This window comes from Pelobates fuscus, chromosome 4, assembly GCF_036172605.1.
Source record: "Pelobates fuscus isolate aPelFus1 chromosome 4, aPelFus1.pri, whole genome shotgun sequence".
NCBI classification, from domain to species: Eukaryota; Metazoa; Chordata; class Amphibia; order Anura; family Pelobatidae; genus Pelobates; species Pelobates fuscus.
This window is the reverse complement of record NC_086320.1, coordinates 133,507,756-133,525,102: the sequence shown is the minus strand read 5'-3', so window position 1 is coordinate 133,525,102 and position 17,347 is coordinate 133,507,756. Positions and strand designations below refer to the sequence as shown.

The 17,347-nt window shown below is 40.2% G+C and overlaps 1 protein-coding gene across 1 annotated transcript in view; it reads left to right on the top strand.

Moving 5' to 3' along the window:
• RTTN (rotatin) overlaps positions 1 to 17,347 on the top strand; it is a 189,757-nt gene that overhangs the window by 72,313 nt on the left and 100,097 nt on the right. The window contains exons 26-28 of the mRNA XM_063451614.1: positions 1,084 to 1,323; positions 1,987 to 2,131; positions 12,924 to 13,078. Of these exons, the coding sequence (XP_063307684.1) occupies positions 1,084 to 1,323; positions 1,987 to 2,131; positions 12,924 to 13,078 (540 nt within the window). The remainder of the gene's footprint in view (positions 1 to 1,083; positions 1,324 to 1,986; positions 2,132 to 12,923; positions 13,079 to 17,347) is intronic.

Sequence of the window (17,347 nt, the reverse complement as noted above, 5' to 3'; positions counted from 1 at the left end):
ACATTGGCGTCTTAATAAGGAGTCTCTGGTTGGAGTATTCCCTGGCACAAACTGGGGACTTGCAGACAAGCATGCAGAATTTTTTTTTTTTTTTTTTTTTAAGGACCACTATAGTGCCAGGAAAACATACTCGTCATACGGACCCCCTCCCGCCAGGCTGGATGGAGAGGAAGGGGTTAAACTTACCTCTTTCTCCAGTGCCGGGCGGGGAGCTCTCCGCCTCCTCTCCTCCTCTTCAGCTGAATGCGCATGCGCGGCAAGAGCCGTGTGCGCATTCAGCCAGTCTCATAGGAAAGCATTTACAATGCTTTCCTATGGACGCTGGCGTCTTATCACTGTGATTTTCACAGTGAGAAGCACGGAAGCGCCTCTAGTGGCTGTCAATGAGACAGCCACTAGAGGCTGGATTAACCCAAATATAAACATAGCAGTTTCTCTGAAACTGCTATGTTTATAGAAAAAAGGGTTAACCCTAGCTGGACCAGGCACCCAGACCACTTCATTAAGCTGAAGTGGTCTGGGTGCTTATAGTGGTCCTTTAATGTCCTTAGGGGTTTATCTTGTCATTTATTTTTAAGAAAAAAAAAACAGTCAGTGGAAACGCCATGGAACTATCTTAATAGAGGGCAGCAAAATGTATCTTTGACTAGAGTGACATAAATCCTTGTACAAGCCCTGGATGCAGGTGCATTAATCATCATGGTGGTTCTAGTAGTGTGCAAATAGCTGTAAGATATAAGATACTCTTAATTTACAATAAGTAAATTAAATATTAACTATACATGCAAAGGCATTTTGACTATCAAGAATGTACAGATGAAATTGAATGCCACTGTGTCATGTTTGTATATGCAGAATCCCTCTTAACAATGTATTATGCAGAAAATAGTTGCTTGGATATCACGTTGAAAGCAATCTGACAGTCTTTTGGCAGTATCGTTGATTAATGTGTTTATGCATCATCTCATTTTCTTTTTAAAATTCATTCATTGCTACAGATGTTCTATAAAATGTTCTCACCTGTACAGTTAGTAGCTCAAATTAAGATTCTGATTTTTTTTTTTTTCCATTTTTCCAAACAAGTTTTTTAGATACTTTAAAGTTATCCCCAGAAGAAGTTCTGACATTGAAGATGACACACTCAGCTAGTGGACTGCAAGATTGCCTGAGTTCCATCATTCAGGCTACGTCTCATGGGGAAGTTCGTTCTGCTGTTGCTCGGATGAATTTGTATCTCCTCAATGACAGACTGGTTCTAAACTGCCTCACTGACTATAACATGTCTTCCTTAAAGTGTTTGCCTTGGCATACTGCATTGAGCAGGTGAGATTTAGAGCATCATTTTTGAAATCAGTTTGTTAAGCATAAAATATACCCACACGTGTGATTCACATATTAAGAGAAAAATCAGTGGGGGGGGGGGGGGGGGGTGGTGTCAGTCTTCTTTTATCATGGTGCATGCATCAACAATATTGCTATTATAAGTTAAATTCATAGTATTGGTGCATGCAAAATGACTGACTATATTCTTCATTAAAATTGCTGCCTCATTTTCTGTAAATTAAAAAAATAATAATAATAATTTCATAAACAAGCTTAACATCCTTTTGTGTGCAATTTAAGATCACATACTGATTTTAACTTTGTAGTCTCTCATTTCTGGTTAAACTACCCTCTGATTTGCTTCTTAAAGTCCATATATTTGTGTTTAAGTTCCCTTTTCAATATTACTCATATTTTAACATTTGATGTGCCAAAGGAGTTTTAATGACTTATGTTTGTGAATCAATACATAACTTCACTTGACGTTTGGACATGTTGTTCACTGCCCCTGTGTTTGTTTTACTTATTGTTCTAGATTAAAATCCATTTTTTTTATTTTTGTTTTTAACTTTGGCATGCAGTAATTATTTAGAGACTTTCTACAGGATACTAATGTCCCAGACACAAGGTAAAGTTAATGGTTTTTATTTTTCTGCTGGGCAGGTTTTTACAGGTTTATCCTGCGTGTGTTGAAGATGAAAAGCTACTGGCAGATGTGATACGTTTCCTAAACAAGATACTGAGGGTACAGAAAGGCGGCTGTGATTCACAAGATCTCCAATGGATATTAGAGATGCTGCTTAAACAAGTAAGAACAGTACCATAGGGTATTTCAGTAGCCACTCCTGACAGATGATGCAGCATTAACATCCATGGCCAATAAAGATAATTTAGCTGTAAAGAGTATACATTTATTTTGTTCACCTGCCAATGCAATTCTGGTGGGAGCACTGAAGCTGTCTCACACAATGCTCCGGGTCTCAATAAAAAAAGCAAACACTGCAGCAGGAGTGACATTGTATGGTAATCAGAAAACAATATGATTAGATTGCTGGCAAACCAAACCATTAATCCTGTCTATGCTCAGTGGTCTTATGCTGTTATGCATTTATCCTTTTGACTGCTGCAGAGGTATGCCAAACACTGCTTACAACAAAAGGAAAGCAGAGTGCAGGGCTGATGAAAACTCACTTATAGGTGTTCTAGTTAACGATGGATGATCTCAAACAATGCATAGGCATTATTCTTAGATCCCACTAACTGGCTAAAAAATAATTAAATACACATAATTTCCTTCTTTGCTTGGTGCACATCTTTTATATGCACCTATGCTGCCTGTTTGCCTTACATAAAAAACAATGCCGTAAAATGACCTCATATTTATTTTTCTTTACTTTTGCGGGTGATGTACATGAATCAAAGTAACAATGCAACATAATGTTAGACGATGATATAAAGCACACAACGAGGTATACAGCATGTCAAGATTATACGCCCTATTTTGTGTACAATGACTAAGTATTAGCTATTTTCAATAAAGGATGGCATAATAGACTAATAAAATGAAAGTGGCTACATTAGCATTTCCTGATCTATTTAAAAACACCTAACCTATGGGGTAATGGAGGTAGGGGGAGAGTTTAGGCTCACAAGAGAAGGTGAGTGATAGCACAAGTATGGCAAAAGAGAGCATTACTAAGAATTCTGCAGCCTCACAAGGCTTCCAGTAAGCTCAAAATGGACCACTATGTTTTAAAAAGAAAATATACAGCATTTAAAAGAACCTATCTTAAGGAGGCTACTAAAAGGCAGTAAACTGTACAAACCGCCCCATGATGGCACACAGACAGCGTTAATTGTCTTAGATATAAAAACCACTTGCAAGACAGGTCTTAGGTACTACATAATGTTATTACTGAAAGTTATTACTGACAAAAGAAATGTTTAAACTGTATACTGAATGACTGTTTTATGTTACTAATCATTACTGACAAATATATATCTGCTTAAGCTACCAACTCCATTGACGAAGGAGTCCAAACAGCCACCTGTTTGGAAGTACCGTACTCCCAACCCCATGGTGAGAACTGCACCGGACCAAGGTATCTCACCCTACAAGCCACAACCTACCCTACCCACCCCTCCCCCCATAGTCACCTTATCTAAGCACACCCAACCTGCTCTCGCCATACACACCTTGGCACTCTGTTCACCACCCGAGAAACCACAGCAATACATCAACACAAGATGAAATTCTACTCACACAATGTTAAAGGGCTGAACACGCCACACAAAAGACGGGTACTACTGTAGGACCTAAAACAAAGCAAAGCCGACATTGTCTGCATTCAGGAAACCCACTTTGCTAAAAAACAAGGCTCCAGCATTCGCAACAAAAGATTACCCCCTTCAAATCCATGCCACACACACATCAAAATCCAGAGGCGTATCCATCCTATTCCACAACAGTAGAACAGCTCCAATTGAAAAAAGATAGCCAAGGGCGATACATAATTTTACACTGCCTAATAAATAACATTCCCATAATACTTGTAGGTATTTACAGCCCAAACGACCAGCAACGTAACTTCCTGCACAAAGTACTTAGTAAAATACCTACCGACACAAATGCCCCTATATTGATTTGCGGGGATTTTAACCACACAATGGACTCTCGACTAGACACGACAGTCCACGCCACGTCCAACAGACACCTCACGCTCAAACAGCACAACAAGGCATTCACAAAACTAATACACACTCAGGGCCTATACGACGTCTGGAGGACACTACATCCAACGACAAAAGAATATACATTCCACTCACAGGTCCACCAAACCTTCTCCAGAATAGACCACATTCTGGTGTCAGGCACACTTCTTCTACAAATTAAGGAATGCACTATAGGAAATATTGTATGGTCGGACCATGCACCAATCACCCTAACCATGCAAGACCACTACCAGCACCGGGGAAAACCCCTGTGGCGCCTAAATGATTCCCTACTAAACTACACAATGTTTACAAACCGACTCACACAAACCCTTCAAGAATATTTTGAGCTCAATGATTCCGAAGAAGTCTCAGCCACATCCATCTGGCAAGCCCACAAAACAGTCATGAGGGGGGTACTCCTAAGCCGCGCATCCTACCTTAAGAGAAAGAGGGAAGAAGAACATATAGACCTCCTGAGACAATTACGTGAATTAACAAATGAGCAAGTCCTACACCCCTCTGAACGCCTGGCTAAAACCATTGCTGAAACTACAAAAAAAAATTAATGACCTAACCTTAAACAAAACAGCCTACATGCTAACTAAATTAAAGCTGACAACATACGCTCAAGGCAACAAAGCTGGGAAACACCTAGCGACCATTCTAAAACAGAAACAAGCCAACTCCAAAATCCCATACTTAATATCTCAAACAGGTGAAAAAATCCATAATCCTCAAGATATAAATGATGAAATGGCTGACTATTACCAAAAGCTCTACAACCTAAGAAATGATCCTGAAGTACACCAACCCACGAAAAACAAGAAATCGATGACTTCCTCCAACAGACCACGCTGCCCAAGATGTTGACCACTCACAAACAAATAATACAAAACCCCGTCACGATACAAGAAATAAAGGACTCGATCCAAGCACTCCCGCCAGGGAAGTCACCAGGCCCAGATGGCTTGACTAACCTTTACTACAAGAAATTTGCGACTACCCTAGCCCCATACCTACAAAAATGATATGCCCAAATCCTTGCATCTGGAACGATACATACGGAAATGCTGATGGCACATGTCGCCACCCTCCCAAAACCGGGCAAACCACCCAAAAAAATCCAGAGTCTCCGACCCATATCTCTACTGAACACGGACATCAAACTCTTAGCCAAAATCTTCTCCAACAGGTTAGCACAAATAATCCCAACACTCATTAAAGAAGACCAAGTAGGGTTTATGGGTGGCAGACAAGGAGCAGATGGCACACGCAAAATACTGAACTTATTATATGAAATAAAGAAGGAAAAAATTCCGAGCATCCTACTGTCCTTAGATGCAGAAAAAGCCTTTGATCGGCTAAACTGGCCCTTTCTAATAGCAGTCCTCCGAAAATTTGAGTTCCCACCCCAATTCCTGACATTAGTTACAGCACTTTACTCCACCCCGACTGCAAGAGTAGTAAACGGAGGATTCATCTCAAAACCTTTCTCAATATCAAATGGCTCCAGACAGGCATGCCCACTCTCCCCGCTACTTTACATACTAGCATTGGAACCAATGATCCAACAAATACGGGAGGACCTGTTTCGCACACTCCCAATCAAACTCCCGAAGACATACCTGCAGGACCTCCAAAACCTGCTCAATAACAATGTATGGGAAAATAAAAAAACATGGGTTGCGAAAGACACCATGTACAGGCAGTTCAACAAAGAAGGAATGGGCATGCCAGATGTAGCAGGGTATTACCGAGCAGCCCATATAGCACCATTACTAGCCATCCATCAACAACGTGAACAAGCAACATGGCTCAACCTGGAGAAAAACCACACGGACGGTAACTCTGTACTGACGCTAGCTTGGCTTCCGAAAGCACAAAGACCGAAATACGCCACCATGCTGCCCACGACAGCCCTATCACTCTCCCTGTGGGATAACTACAAGAAGAAAATTACCAATACTGTTTTGACATCACCGGCCCTACCACTGGAAACAATCAAATTTCACGTATCAAACTTTAACTATAAAATATGGCATAGACACGGAATACAATCAATGTCACAAATTATGCAAGGCCCAAAAATAAAACTATTCACAACACTCCAACAAGAGTACAAACTGCCAAATACGGCCGCCTACTCCTACATGCAACTGCACTCATGGTTCACCCACCAGCTACAAAGCTCACAGCCACAAACACACAACCCCACGTGGCACACTGTAGAACAAATTTCCATATCAACAAAACCATCCAAAAAACTCATGTCAACCATATACGTCAGAACATATTTTAGCTCCAAAACATCCCCCCTCCTTCATAGCGGCATGGGAAAAAGACATTGGAAAAAATTTACCTGAGGCCCAGTGGTTAAATATCTTTCAGGCACACAAATCACTAACTCTATGCACAACTCACATTGAACTATCCCGCAAATTGCTGTACAGATGGTACCTGGTCCCCACGCGCCTTAAACACAGCTTCCCCAACACATCAGATGTCTGCTGGAGATGTCAAAAAGAACGAGGCACAATGCTTCATATATGGTGGCACTGTCCAGCACTCCGACAATACTGGCAACAAGTATCAGATCTGGTTATCAGATGCACCGACACTAGCATACCTTACGTGCCGAAACATTCATACTTCTCCTTTTACCACACACCACATAAATACCAAAAATACCTAGCGTACCACATCATCATAGCCGCCCTAACTGTCATAAGCAGACAATGGGAAAAAAACCATCCCCCCCCACACTCGCCCAATGCATCACAGTAGTAGAAACAAACAGGAACTACGAAATGATGGCAAGGAAAAATAGACAAATGAATCCCCACTGGACCAAAGCATGGGAAACATGGGATACGAAAAAACCCACACAGACATAACAAAATAGAAGCACTGCTAGCAACAGAAACCTCATCGACTAGAGGCAACACAATTCAATCACTAATTGGCCCCAAAGGGAAACACAACACCATCCTCCCCCCTCCCCCACCCCCCCAAACCACACACAATGTACATAGAACTGAGAAGAGACAGGGCACAAGCGAGGCAACCATATGATACAAGAAAGCACCCATTCAAAACAACGACATCTAACACTGACACGGCAACATCTACCACCCGCACAACTCTACAAATAGGTACACTGTAGAAAACAAATGACGTTCAACAAGCAAAAACCACCAACAGGCCGATAGGAAGACTGTAAAAAGATTGTGAAATATTCTGTAACATGGTGTGTAACATCTGGAAAATGGATAACTCCCTGCACAAGATTGACAATGTTGACAATGTTAAAAAGTGTTCTTACTGGATTATGACCCACCCTCCACACCCTTTTTTCCTTCTGTACCCACTCCCTATATGCTTAAGAAAATAAAAATTGTCACAAAAAAAAAATACAGAGATGATAACCGTAAACGTGGAACGCTATATGAGCTAAAAAGGTTCAAAGGTAAACTAAAAATGAAATTAAAAAGAGAAAAACAAAAAAACGGTAACAATCAGGTGCCAGTGTCCTGCTCATTCCCAGGTTCAGAGAGGATGATGTTTTTCATATCCCAGACAGTAGTTAGATTGGTCGGTGCAGATGGAATTGCAAGGCCCAGTGCATGTAAGAAAGCTAGACCTTCTGATAATCCTGATCCCTTGAAGTGTTTACCTTCTTTAGTGACTGACAACTCTGGGATAAGACCAGCGGTAAACCAGTCCTGCTTTTTGGAGAATTTTGGTTACGGTTGTATTGATTTTCTCCATAGCAGCATGACTCTGCATAGATCTTGGAAGAAGGTGAGAGTGTATAAATCAAATTGTAGGGACATTTTACTCTTCAAGGCTGTGTCTATGCTTGTCGGCATAAGACTGGCATCATAATATAAGGGTCTCTGGTAGCAGCAGCTGGAGCTTGGGGAGATTTGAACATGCGGTACTCTCCATCAAAGGAGAATTGTTTGGCAGATTTCATGGGTAGTATAAAAGCAATCAATAGCTTGATGAAGTGCATCGGTTTTTCAGTGGAAAGTATGTCCGCCACTCTGCGTATCTTCACATTTTTATTCCATTCTCAGTCATTAAGTTGCTCCATTCGGAGAGCGAAGTGGGAATATGAGGGGCTGAGATGGTGAGCAGTTTTGCCAAGAGTATCCATGCTCTGTTTTAGGCTGGATATGTCTGCTTCCGAGGTTCGAGTCCTGGTTGTTACCGTCGGTAGATCTGTCTTTACTGCTGTCATGTTTGTAGAGAACATCTTCTGCATGTGGAAGAATAGATTGTAACTGTCCCTCTCTGTGGTTGGAGCATCACTATTTCACAATAATAGGGATCCCAGATGTGGGATTCCCTCTTCGAGGAGAGTGAGTGTGGCCTCGGGCATCTAAGGCGCCATTTCTTTAGTGCGTGGCACTGTGGTAAGCTTGTGCCAATGTCCTGGCTTTCCAGTGTGGCCGGTTGACTGCCTTTGTTTTTTGTGACCCATTTCTGCCTGGGGTTAGTCACAGAGTGGGCTTTTAGTTTGGAAGTGGAGTACAAGGCCTAATGTGCCTTCTCCTGTCAGCCATGGGCCTCCTGTGTGATAGGCCCAAGAAGAAGGTCATCTGCAAACTCAGTGAACCCTCCTGAGTGCAGGTCTAGTGTGTAAGATCCTGTAAAGGAAGTATTTCCCTTGATAAATGAGAGAATATGATTTTGGCATTCGGGGGAACACACAAACTGGCATCTGCTTCAGTGTGCTGCGTACCTTCGCCACTAAAATTACCTTGTAATTTGAATACATTATATAGGTAGTGCAATAAAAATAATACAAAATATATTAAAATAAAATCATATATATATGTACAGTATATTTCTTTGAAGGACATGATACAAGAAGAGGTTCCACCAACAGGAGCCTGTCATTCTGTTCTATGGGTTCAGGACAGGAATTTATGCTATAAGTAGAGGGTATTTTTAACATTAGACTGTTTGTTTTTCTCAACACTCCTAGAAGGACAGGTATAGAAGAAACATTTACCTTTATTCCTCCACTGCGCTTGTATCAAAGCAACCACTGCTTCTCCATTACTTTATCCATGATTATCCATGACCATGATCTCAGTCACTCCAATGGTTTCCCATAGGGAAGCATTAGGGGACTACTGCACATTTGCGTCTATTACTACAATGGTAATTGTGTAATGGCACAGTAATATTCTCAGCCAATCACAGCCGTCCATTGCTGCTCAAGCTAATGCTTCCTCATTAGCCCAAGCAGCACAGAGGGATGAGTTACTGGGGACTCTTGTTTAGCATTAAACTTTAAATTTAATGCTGGAATACAGTTTAATGCTAAATTGAAAGACAGCACCAAGCGGAGGACTCTAGACACTCTAACCACTTCATTGAGATGTTGCAGCATTGGTGAATACAGCGTCCCTAATTTACAGTAATTGTAGTGCTTAGTGTACCTTAAATTATCTCCTGAATTATGTATTTGCTGTGAATCTTCTGTTTTTAAGCATACAAAAAGTGAACAATAATGTAAATGTCAGAGTCGTTAAATAATTTGATTTCTTTATTAATTTTCTTTAGGTTGTTTTGTAAAACAGTGAAATATGGCATTGCCTCGTATGACCATCACTTTTTTTTTTGCAATTCAACCTCCATTGTTTTCATTTTGTTTTAATAATACTAAGGAAGGCTAGATAGTGATACATGTTTGTGTTCCTGACCCTGCAGAGTTTCATTTATAGTTTTTCTTTTTGCACTAGTCAATCATGGATCTGCTGTAGATTGACAGATCTTTAATTTACATTGTTTTGAAGTCTGAGTACATAAGTAAAAATATAAGCAAATCTAAGTAAAATGTATTATGAGTGTGTAATGAAAAGGATTTTTTTTAAGTTGACAGGTTAATATATCTTAATGTATATTTTAAGTTAGAGGGTTATTTTAATATCATAATGAAAAAACACATTTCACGCAGAAACTTTCACAATATTTCACTCTGCGACATGCTCCAGTTAGTTCTAGATCAGGGGTAGGCAAACTTTTAGGGTCACCGTGCCAAAACAAGACTTGAAAATCCCTTGGGGGGCCGCTCCCATTTCTAATTAACATTTGTGTATATTGCCATATTCTGCTTGTGGTATGTATGGATGATTGCGGCTGTTTTGTAGGGTTATATTTCTTTCTATATATATATTTTTGCTGTGTGATATTATGAATGTGCGTGAGCAGTTTGTGGCATTGTTTATGTACGAATGTGGGTTGTGTATGTGGGGGGCTGACTGGGGGTTGCGTGGGCTGTATGTTGTATTGTGGAGGATTTGGCTGGCCAATTAAGAAGTATAGGCTTTGGCTGGCTGCTCTCTGTGTGTGCCATTTATCCTTTTCAAGCATGGGGATCACTTCCTCCCTGTTAACTGCCACAAGTAAATTGAAAGGTGTCTCTCAAAGGTGTCTCTCATTGCCTGCTGCAATCAGGCACACATATCATTCCAGCTCTAGAGCTGATCTCAGATCTACAAAGCCTGTTTGGGTTCGGTAGCCTCCCTTACCATAGGCTACCCCTGTTATAGATTATATCACTAGATTCCTGTTCATATCTCTAAAACTGTACATATGTTTTAGCTGTAATGAATATATATTTGCATCAAGTCAATCTCAGTATAATTTTTGTGTTAATAAAAGTTAAAATAAACTAAGAAAATCATCTTCAAAATGTCAATGTAGATGAATGTGATGAGGTAAATGTGTAAATAAAATGTGTTTTCATATGTCTAATATTAGGCATAATTAAACATAAACAAAGGGAAATCATCTCTTGCCTTTTTATAGTAGCCCGGTATGGTGGCACATCACTGGTCAATTTTCAATGACCTGAATTGATCCATAGCTGGTTGTAGAGAAGAAATAGCAAACATTGGTAATAGTGTAAAAATAGTTGAATACAAAATTATAGTACTACACTGATCAGCCACTGTGTAGGTTTGACCTTGTGCTGCCAAAACAGCTCTGATGTTTCGAGGTATGGACTCCTCAAGAGCTGTGAACGTGTGCTGTAGTATCTGATACCAAGACATTCGCAGCAGATCCTTTAAGTCCTGCAAATTAAAAGGTGGGTCCTCCATGGATTAGGTTTGCTGTTCCAGTACATCCCACAGATGCGCAATCCGACTGAGATCTGGTGAATGTGGAGCTCACAACCTTGAACTCTTTGTCATGTTCCTCAAACCATTCTCAAAAATGTTTGCAGTGTGGCAGGGTGCATTGCCCTTTTGTAAGAGGCCACTGCCATCACGCAACACCATTGCCATGAAGGAGTGGATGTGCCACATTCTTTAGGTAGGTGGTATGTGTCAAAGTAACATCCACATGAATACTAGGACCCAAGGTTTCCTAGCAGAACATTGCGCAGAGCATAACATTGCTTCCGGCGGCCTGCCTTTTATCCATAGTGCATTCTTCTGCCATCTCTTTCTCAGGTAAACAAAGCACACGCACTCAGCCATCCACCTGATCTAAATGAAAACGTGATCATCATCAGATCAATCAAACTTCTTCCATTGCACCATGGTCCAGTTCTGACACTCATGTCCCTATTGAAAGCACTTTTGGCAGTGGACAGGGGTCATCATGGGCACTTTGACCAATCTGTGGCTATGCAGCAACATACGCAGCAAACTGCACTGTGTATTCTAACACCTTGGCTGTATCATGGCCAGAATTACGTTTTCCAGCAATGTGAGCTACAGTAGCTCTTCTGTGTGCTTGGACCAGACTAATTCCTAGATACTTAAATTTTTGAGTTGTAATTTAATTTTGAGTGAAGCTGATAAATGAAATTGTCCCGCAGCTAAGGGTGAAGCTAAACTATTCTAAGGCAAACTATTGCACCATATGGTGGAGTCAAATCTGAGTTTTAGTTTAACCCTTTAAGTCCGGAGGGCGTACATTTACGTCCTTTTCGTAAATGTACGCCCTCCGGTTTTTATTCACTTACCTGGTCGCCGGCGATCGCGGTTGGGGGGACTCCCAGGGAGCCCCCCCGTGGCAGATCTTCCTCCTCCGGTCCCCCCCGGTCATGTGAGAGTGAGGTCCTTGCAAAGACCTCACAATCACATGGCCGGGATAGGTGGCTGAAGCAATGCCAGCAAGGGGACTAACTGTAATGACAGTTAGTCCCCCTGCTGGCTGAAAATCAAATAAAATAAGTTAAATAAGTGTATTTTATTGCAGTAAAAGCAAACAGTATTATGACATTGACAGTTAAAATGTCATGTAGAACTAAAAAAATCAAAAAAATCTTATTTTCTCCCATTTTTTTCATGTTAAATTATGTTTCATAGCTAAATATTTGATATTAAATTAAAGCCCTGTTTCCCCTGAATAAAATGATATATAATAAGGGGGGGTGCATTTAATATGAAAGAGGTGAATTACGGTTGGACAGACATATAGCGCAAATGCCAGGTTTTGTTTACATTTTGTTTCATTCACAACTTGTACATTTGGCTGCGGTCTTAAGGGGTTAATACACTGAATAATGGTTTTCCTTCAGCATGTTCTACTTTGTTTCCAGTTTTGATATATTGTGTCCATCTTCTCTTATACTTTTCTATTTCGTGAACTGGACTTTCCAGGTGGATCAAATGATAAAAGGGAGCAAAGCTTTAGCGGGGAAGTGAATGTATCGCTTATGCATACACTTTATTTTGTGTATTGCTTGTAATTGCAATTGTGAAAGTTTATCCACCATTGTCAAAATGTCATTTTTTGTATTTGTGAAAAGAGGGTTCATGTCAATCATCGACATGTATCTTGTAGCATTGCTTTGAACTGTAACTGTAAGCATAGCATTATGCAAGTATAATTCTATATTTAATATTCCATTTTAGAATCCGAGTCCACTGCTTGATGTAATTGTCCAGAAAGAGTACCCAGCCAGAAAGGATTTGGATGATACACAAGCAGCTGTGAGGCAGCATCTGCAAAAAGAGCTGATGGTGTTTGTTAACACACTAATGCACTGTTTAACTTCAGTCACTGATCGGTAAGTGCCAACTTGCATTTTAAATCCAATATTTAAGTATGCAGGATTAAGGAAAAAATGTCAAACATGTGTTATGCTGATCTTTGGAAATATAGGGTACTTGTTGGGACTCAATGTTAAATATGTTGCATTCTACAGAAAATTTTGACTTAAAGGATCACTATAGTGTCAGGAAAACAAACCTGTTTTTCTAACACTATGTCATCCTTGGGGAACCCTCACCCTCAGGGTCATCCTTGGGGGACCCTCCCCCTCAGGGTCCCCCTCCCAGCAACAGCATGCCTTAATCCAGCGCCGGTGACTTCTCCTCCCCCGCCGACGTTGGCTCCCGAGTGGAGCGGAATGTGCATGCGCGGCAAGAGCCGCACGCGCATTCGAACAGTCCATAGGAAAGCATTTCTCAATGCTTTCCTATGGACGTTCTGCACGCTGGAAGTGAATTTTGCATCCAACGTCGCAGGAGCGCCTCTAGCGGCTGTCAGGAAGACAACCACTAGAGGTTGGATTAACCATGCTATGTAAACATAGCAGTTTCTCCGAAACTGCTATGTTTACATGTGAAGGGTTAAAACCTGAGGGACCTTGCACCCAGACCACTTCATTGAGCTGAAGTGGTCTGGGTGACTATAGTGTTCCTTTAAGGGTGCTTGCCCCAGACATAGAACACTCCTCCAGAATTGTTGATGTTACGTTTAAGAAATATATGTAGAGCATTTAATTTATCTGTGTGCCTCAAAAACCTTCGATTTGTTCATACTCTATGAGGAAATAAATGTGTACTTGTATTTCTGATATGTGCAGAACACAGGATACTACTACGGAATTTATTACAATATCACACAAAAAGTGTATTTGTACAGTGTGATCACTCTGTAAGTTGTGCAGGTCCATACTCTTTTTAAAAAAGCATTAGGAATGATCTTCATGTGCAGAGAGCAAAAATGATGGGTGGGTTTATTTGCAAGTAATTGTGGAATTGCTTATTTGAATTTTAGAACAAGTGGAATACATTATATTTAAATAAATGAAATAATACATAAAAGCACCCAATATTGTCCTAAAGTACCCTGCATTTGTTTAAAATTGTACCTGAAGTGGAGCTTGGGGGGTTCTAATTCTTCAATAAAACTACACATCACTAGTAATGTGAAAATGTCACATAAAACCTTTCAGCTTTGGATAACAACAAATTTCAATTTTGTTTTGACCCGGTCTAAAGTCATCGAATTTTTATTGCATGCTATAAAAAATATTGAAAACAATTTGGAAAAAAACATTTGTGGAAATGTTATCCAACAAAATATTTCTTTTAATTGAGCCATCCTAATATTTGTAAACCTGGCTCTTCATATAATATAGAGACTGAAGCTTACACAAGATATGGAAAGATTGTATAAAAAAACACAATTTGGAAAGATTTTATAGAATTCTCCAGAAATATTTCATAAGAAAGTATGATTTTGAATATAACTTGAACAAAAGGAGCCTTCCCTTTGCACTATCATATTAAATCACCTTTTACTTAAAAACATATTCTTTGACAATTGTGCATTGAAAACCTTTATTTTTAGAATCATTATTTATGTTTGAATGATGCATATATACTTTTTTTTAAACCACTATTTAAATGTGTTGAATGTTTTGTTTACAGCTAGAATTGCAATAATTTTGCTTATTCTATTTTATTGTCCACCCTACTGTGCTAATTGCAAATGGATATCTTCATTGTCATGCATTTTTTGTTGTTTTTGGTCCAAAACCACAGCAGGGCTTCTACAAGAAAGTATACAGTGAGTTTGTTAGAAATGCTTTATTATTGTTGTTTTTTTCTGTAATTAAGGCAATATGTGAAAAAAACTGAAATAAATATTATAAAGACTACATTGTACTGTAAGCTGATTTGTGTTTCTGTAGAGAAGGGTTTGTCCTAAAGGGATATTCCAGGCACTTACTATCACAGTAACACCTGTCCCAAAACACAGTAGCTAGGTCACACTTAGCTGAGGTAGAAAATAAAATGGAAAGGTACATATTACCTATCCTCAGAAGTGGCTGCGCTTAACATAGATATAGAAAAGCAATAAAAGACAATCGCAAAGTCAAGAAATAGCAGAGGTGTGGGATCACAGAAGTAGAAATAACGATAAATAAAACCCAGGGGATTACAGAGTGTACAGTAGTCAGAAAACAGTCAATGTTGGAAAACCTGAAATCAGAGTAATAGCAATAATGCAAATAATAGTAATCACGACATGGGAAATAACGACAGAGCATAGAAGACAGGGAGGGCTTAAATAGTCCTAAGGCTCTTGTGATTGGCCTCTGTTACTATTATTTGCATTATTGCTATTACTTTTGCAACGCTAAAAAGTGCAAGGGCTATGTAGCAGGAATGACACAGTTTGCCTTTGTCGGATATGAACCATGAGGTCTTGCCGCCATAAATAGACATATGTTAGGACGTCCAAAATGATGCCCAGATGATAAAAGAAAGCAGGTAAGTGGCTGTTTTTGTCAAGTTGGGTACAATTATGAGGAAAACATAGAGGCCAATGGGGAGCCGCTTCTGAATTGATACGAGAACGGCACAGAGACCTAACAGGTACTGTGACATTGATCCTGGAATGGAACAGAGGAGATCGGAAGTAGGAATCCACAAAGTACTTCAGTCTCAAATACAAACAAAAAACAGCAGGTGTTGGTGGGTTCATAAACACATACAATGCTAAATACTTTTTCACCTTAAAGGGACACTATAGTCACCCAGACCACTTCAGCTCAATGAAGTGGTCTGGGTGCCAGGTCCCTCAGGTTTTAACCCTTCACATGTAAACATAACAGTTTCAGAAAAACTGCTATGTTTACATTTGGGGTTAATCCAGCCTCTAGTGGCTGTCTTCCGGACAGCCACTAGAGGCGCATCTTCGACGCTGGAGCCGGACCAAATATGGTCAGCATTGCACTTTTCTGGTAATTTGGGTACAATTCACCTGAGTTTAGGAATTCAGCCTAAATTCTGAGTGGACGAATTACAGATTGACGGGAACCAATGTCCAAGTCTACAATCTGGCACATCCAACAGGTTTTTTTTTTTGGGTGGGGTTGGGGGAGCTCGTTTTTAAGCCAGCACCTGATGTTCTATAACTTGAAAAAGTGGACTTTGATTTGATAAAAGAGACACTTTTTGATTTTGTAATATAGGCCTTTCTTAAGTAGTTTTTTAACAATCTAACATGAGAATGATGAGTAATAAGATCAAGAGAGTGTAACATCAAAATAGACGACTACAAAGCTAAGAGGTTTACATTGACGTGGCAGGTGGGATTACACCTAATGGCCTTGGAGTTATACTAAAAACTTCCAGCTATTTTAGTATGCATTGGGATTTGGGATGTGCAAGTAACTATTTTCTTTGTTTTTTTTGTATGTACAGCGAGAGAAAAAAAAGTATTTGATCCCCTGCTGATTTTGAACGTTTGTCCACTGACAAAGAAATGATCAGTCTATAATTTTAATGGTAGGTGTATTTTAGCAGTAATAGACAGAATAAAAAAAAAATCTGAAAAATGCATGTCAAAAAAGTTATAGATTAATTTGCATGTGAATGAGTGAAATAAATATTTGATCCCCAATCAATCAGCAAGATTTCTGGCTCCCAGGTGTCTTTTTACAGGTAACGAGATGAGATTAAGAGCACTCTCTTAAAAGTAGTGCTCCTACTCTCAGCTCGTTACCTGTATAAAAGACACCTGTCCACAGAAGCAATCAATCAGATTCCAAACTCTCCTCCATTGCCAAGACCAAAGAGCTGTCCAAGGATGTCAGGAACAAGATTGTAGACCTACACAAGGCTGGAATGGGCTACAAGACCATCGCCAAGCAGCTTGGTGAGAATGTGACAACAGTTGGTGCGATTATTCGCAAATGGAAGAAACACGAAATACCGTACAGTCTCCCTCGGTCTGGTGCTCCATGTAAGATCTCACCTCGTGGAGTTTTAATGATCATGAGAATGGTGAGGAATCGACTCAGAACTGCACGGGAGGATCTTGTTAATGATCTCAAGGCAGCTGGGACCACAGTCACCAAGAAAACAATTGATCACACACTACACCATGAAGGACTGAACTCCGGCAGTGCCCGTAAGGTCTCCCTGCTCAAGAAAGCACATGTGGGGGGCGGAGCCTGCGCCTGAACCGGAGCGGACGCAAGCCGCGGTAGCTCCGAGCCAAACGGGGAGAAAAACCCCTAAAACTACCCCTAAAAACC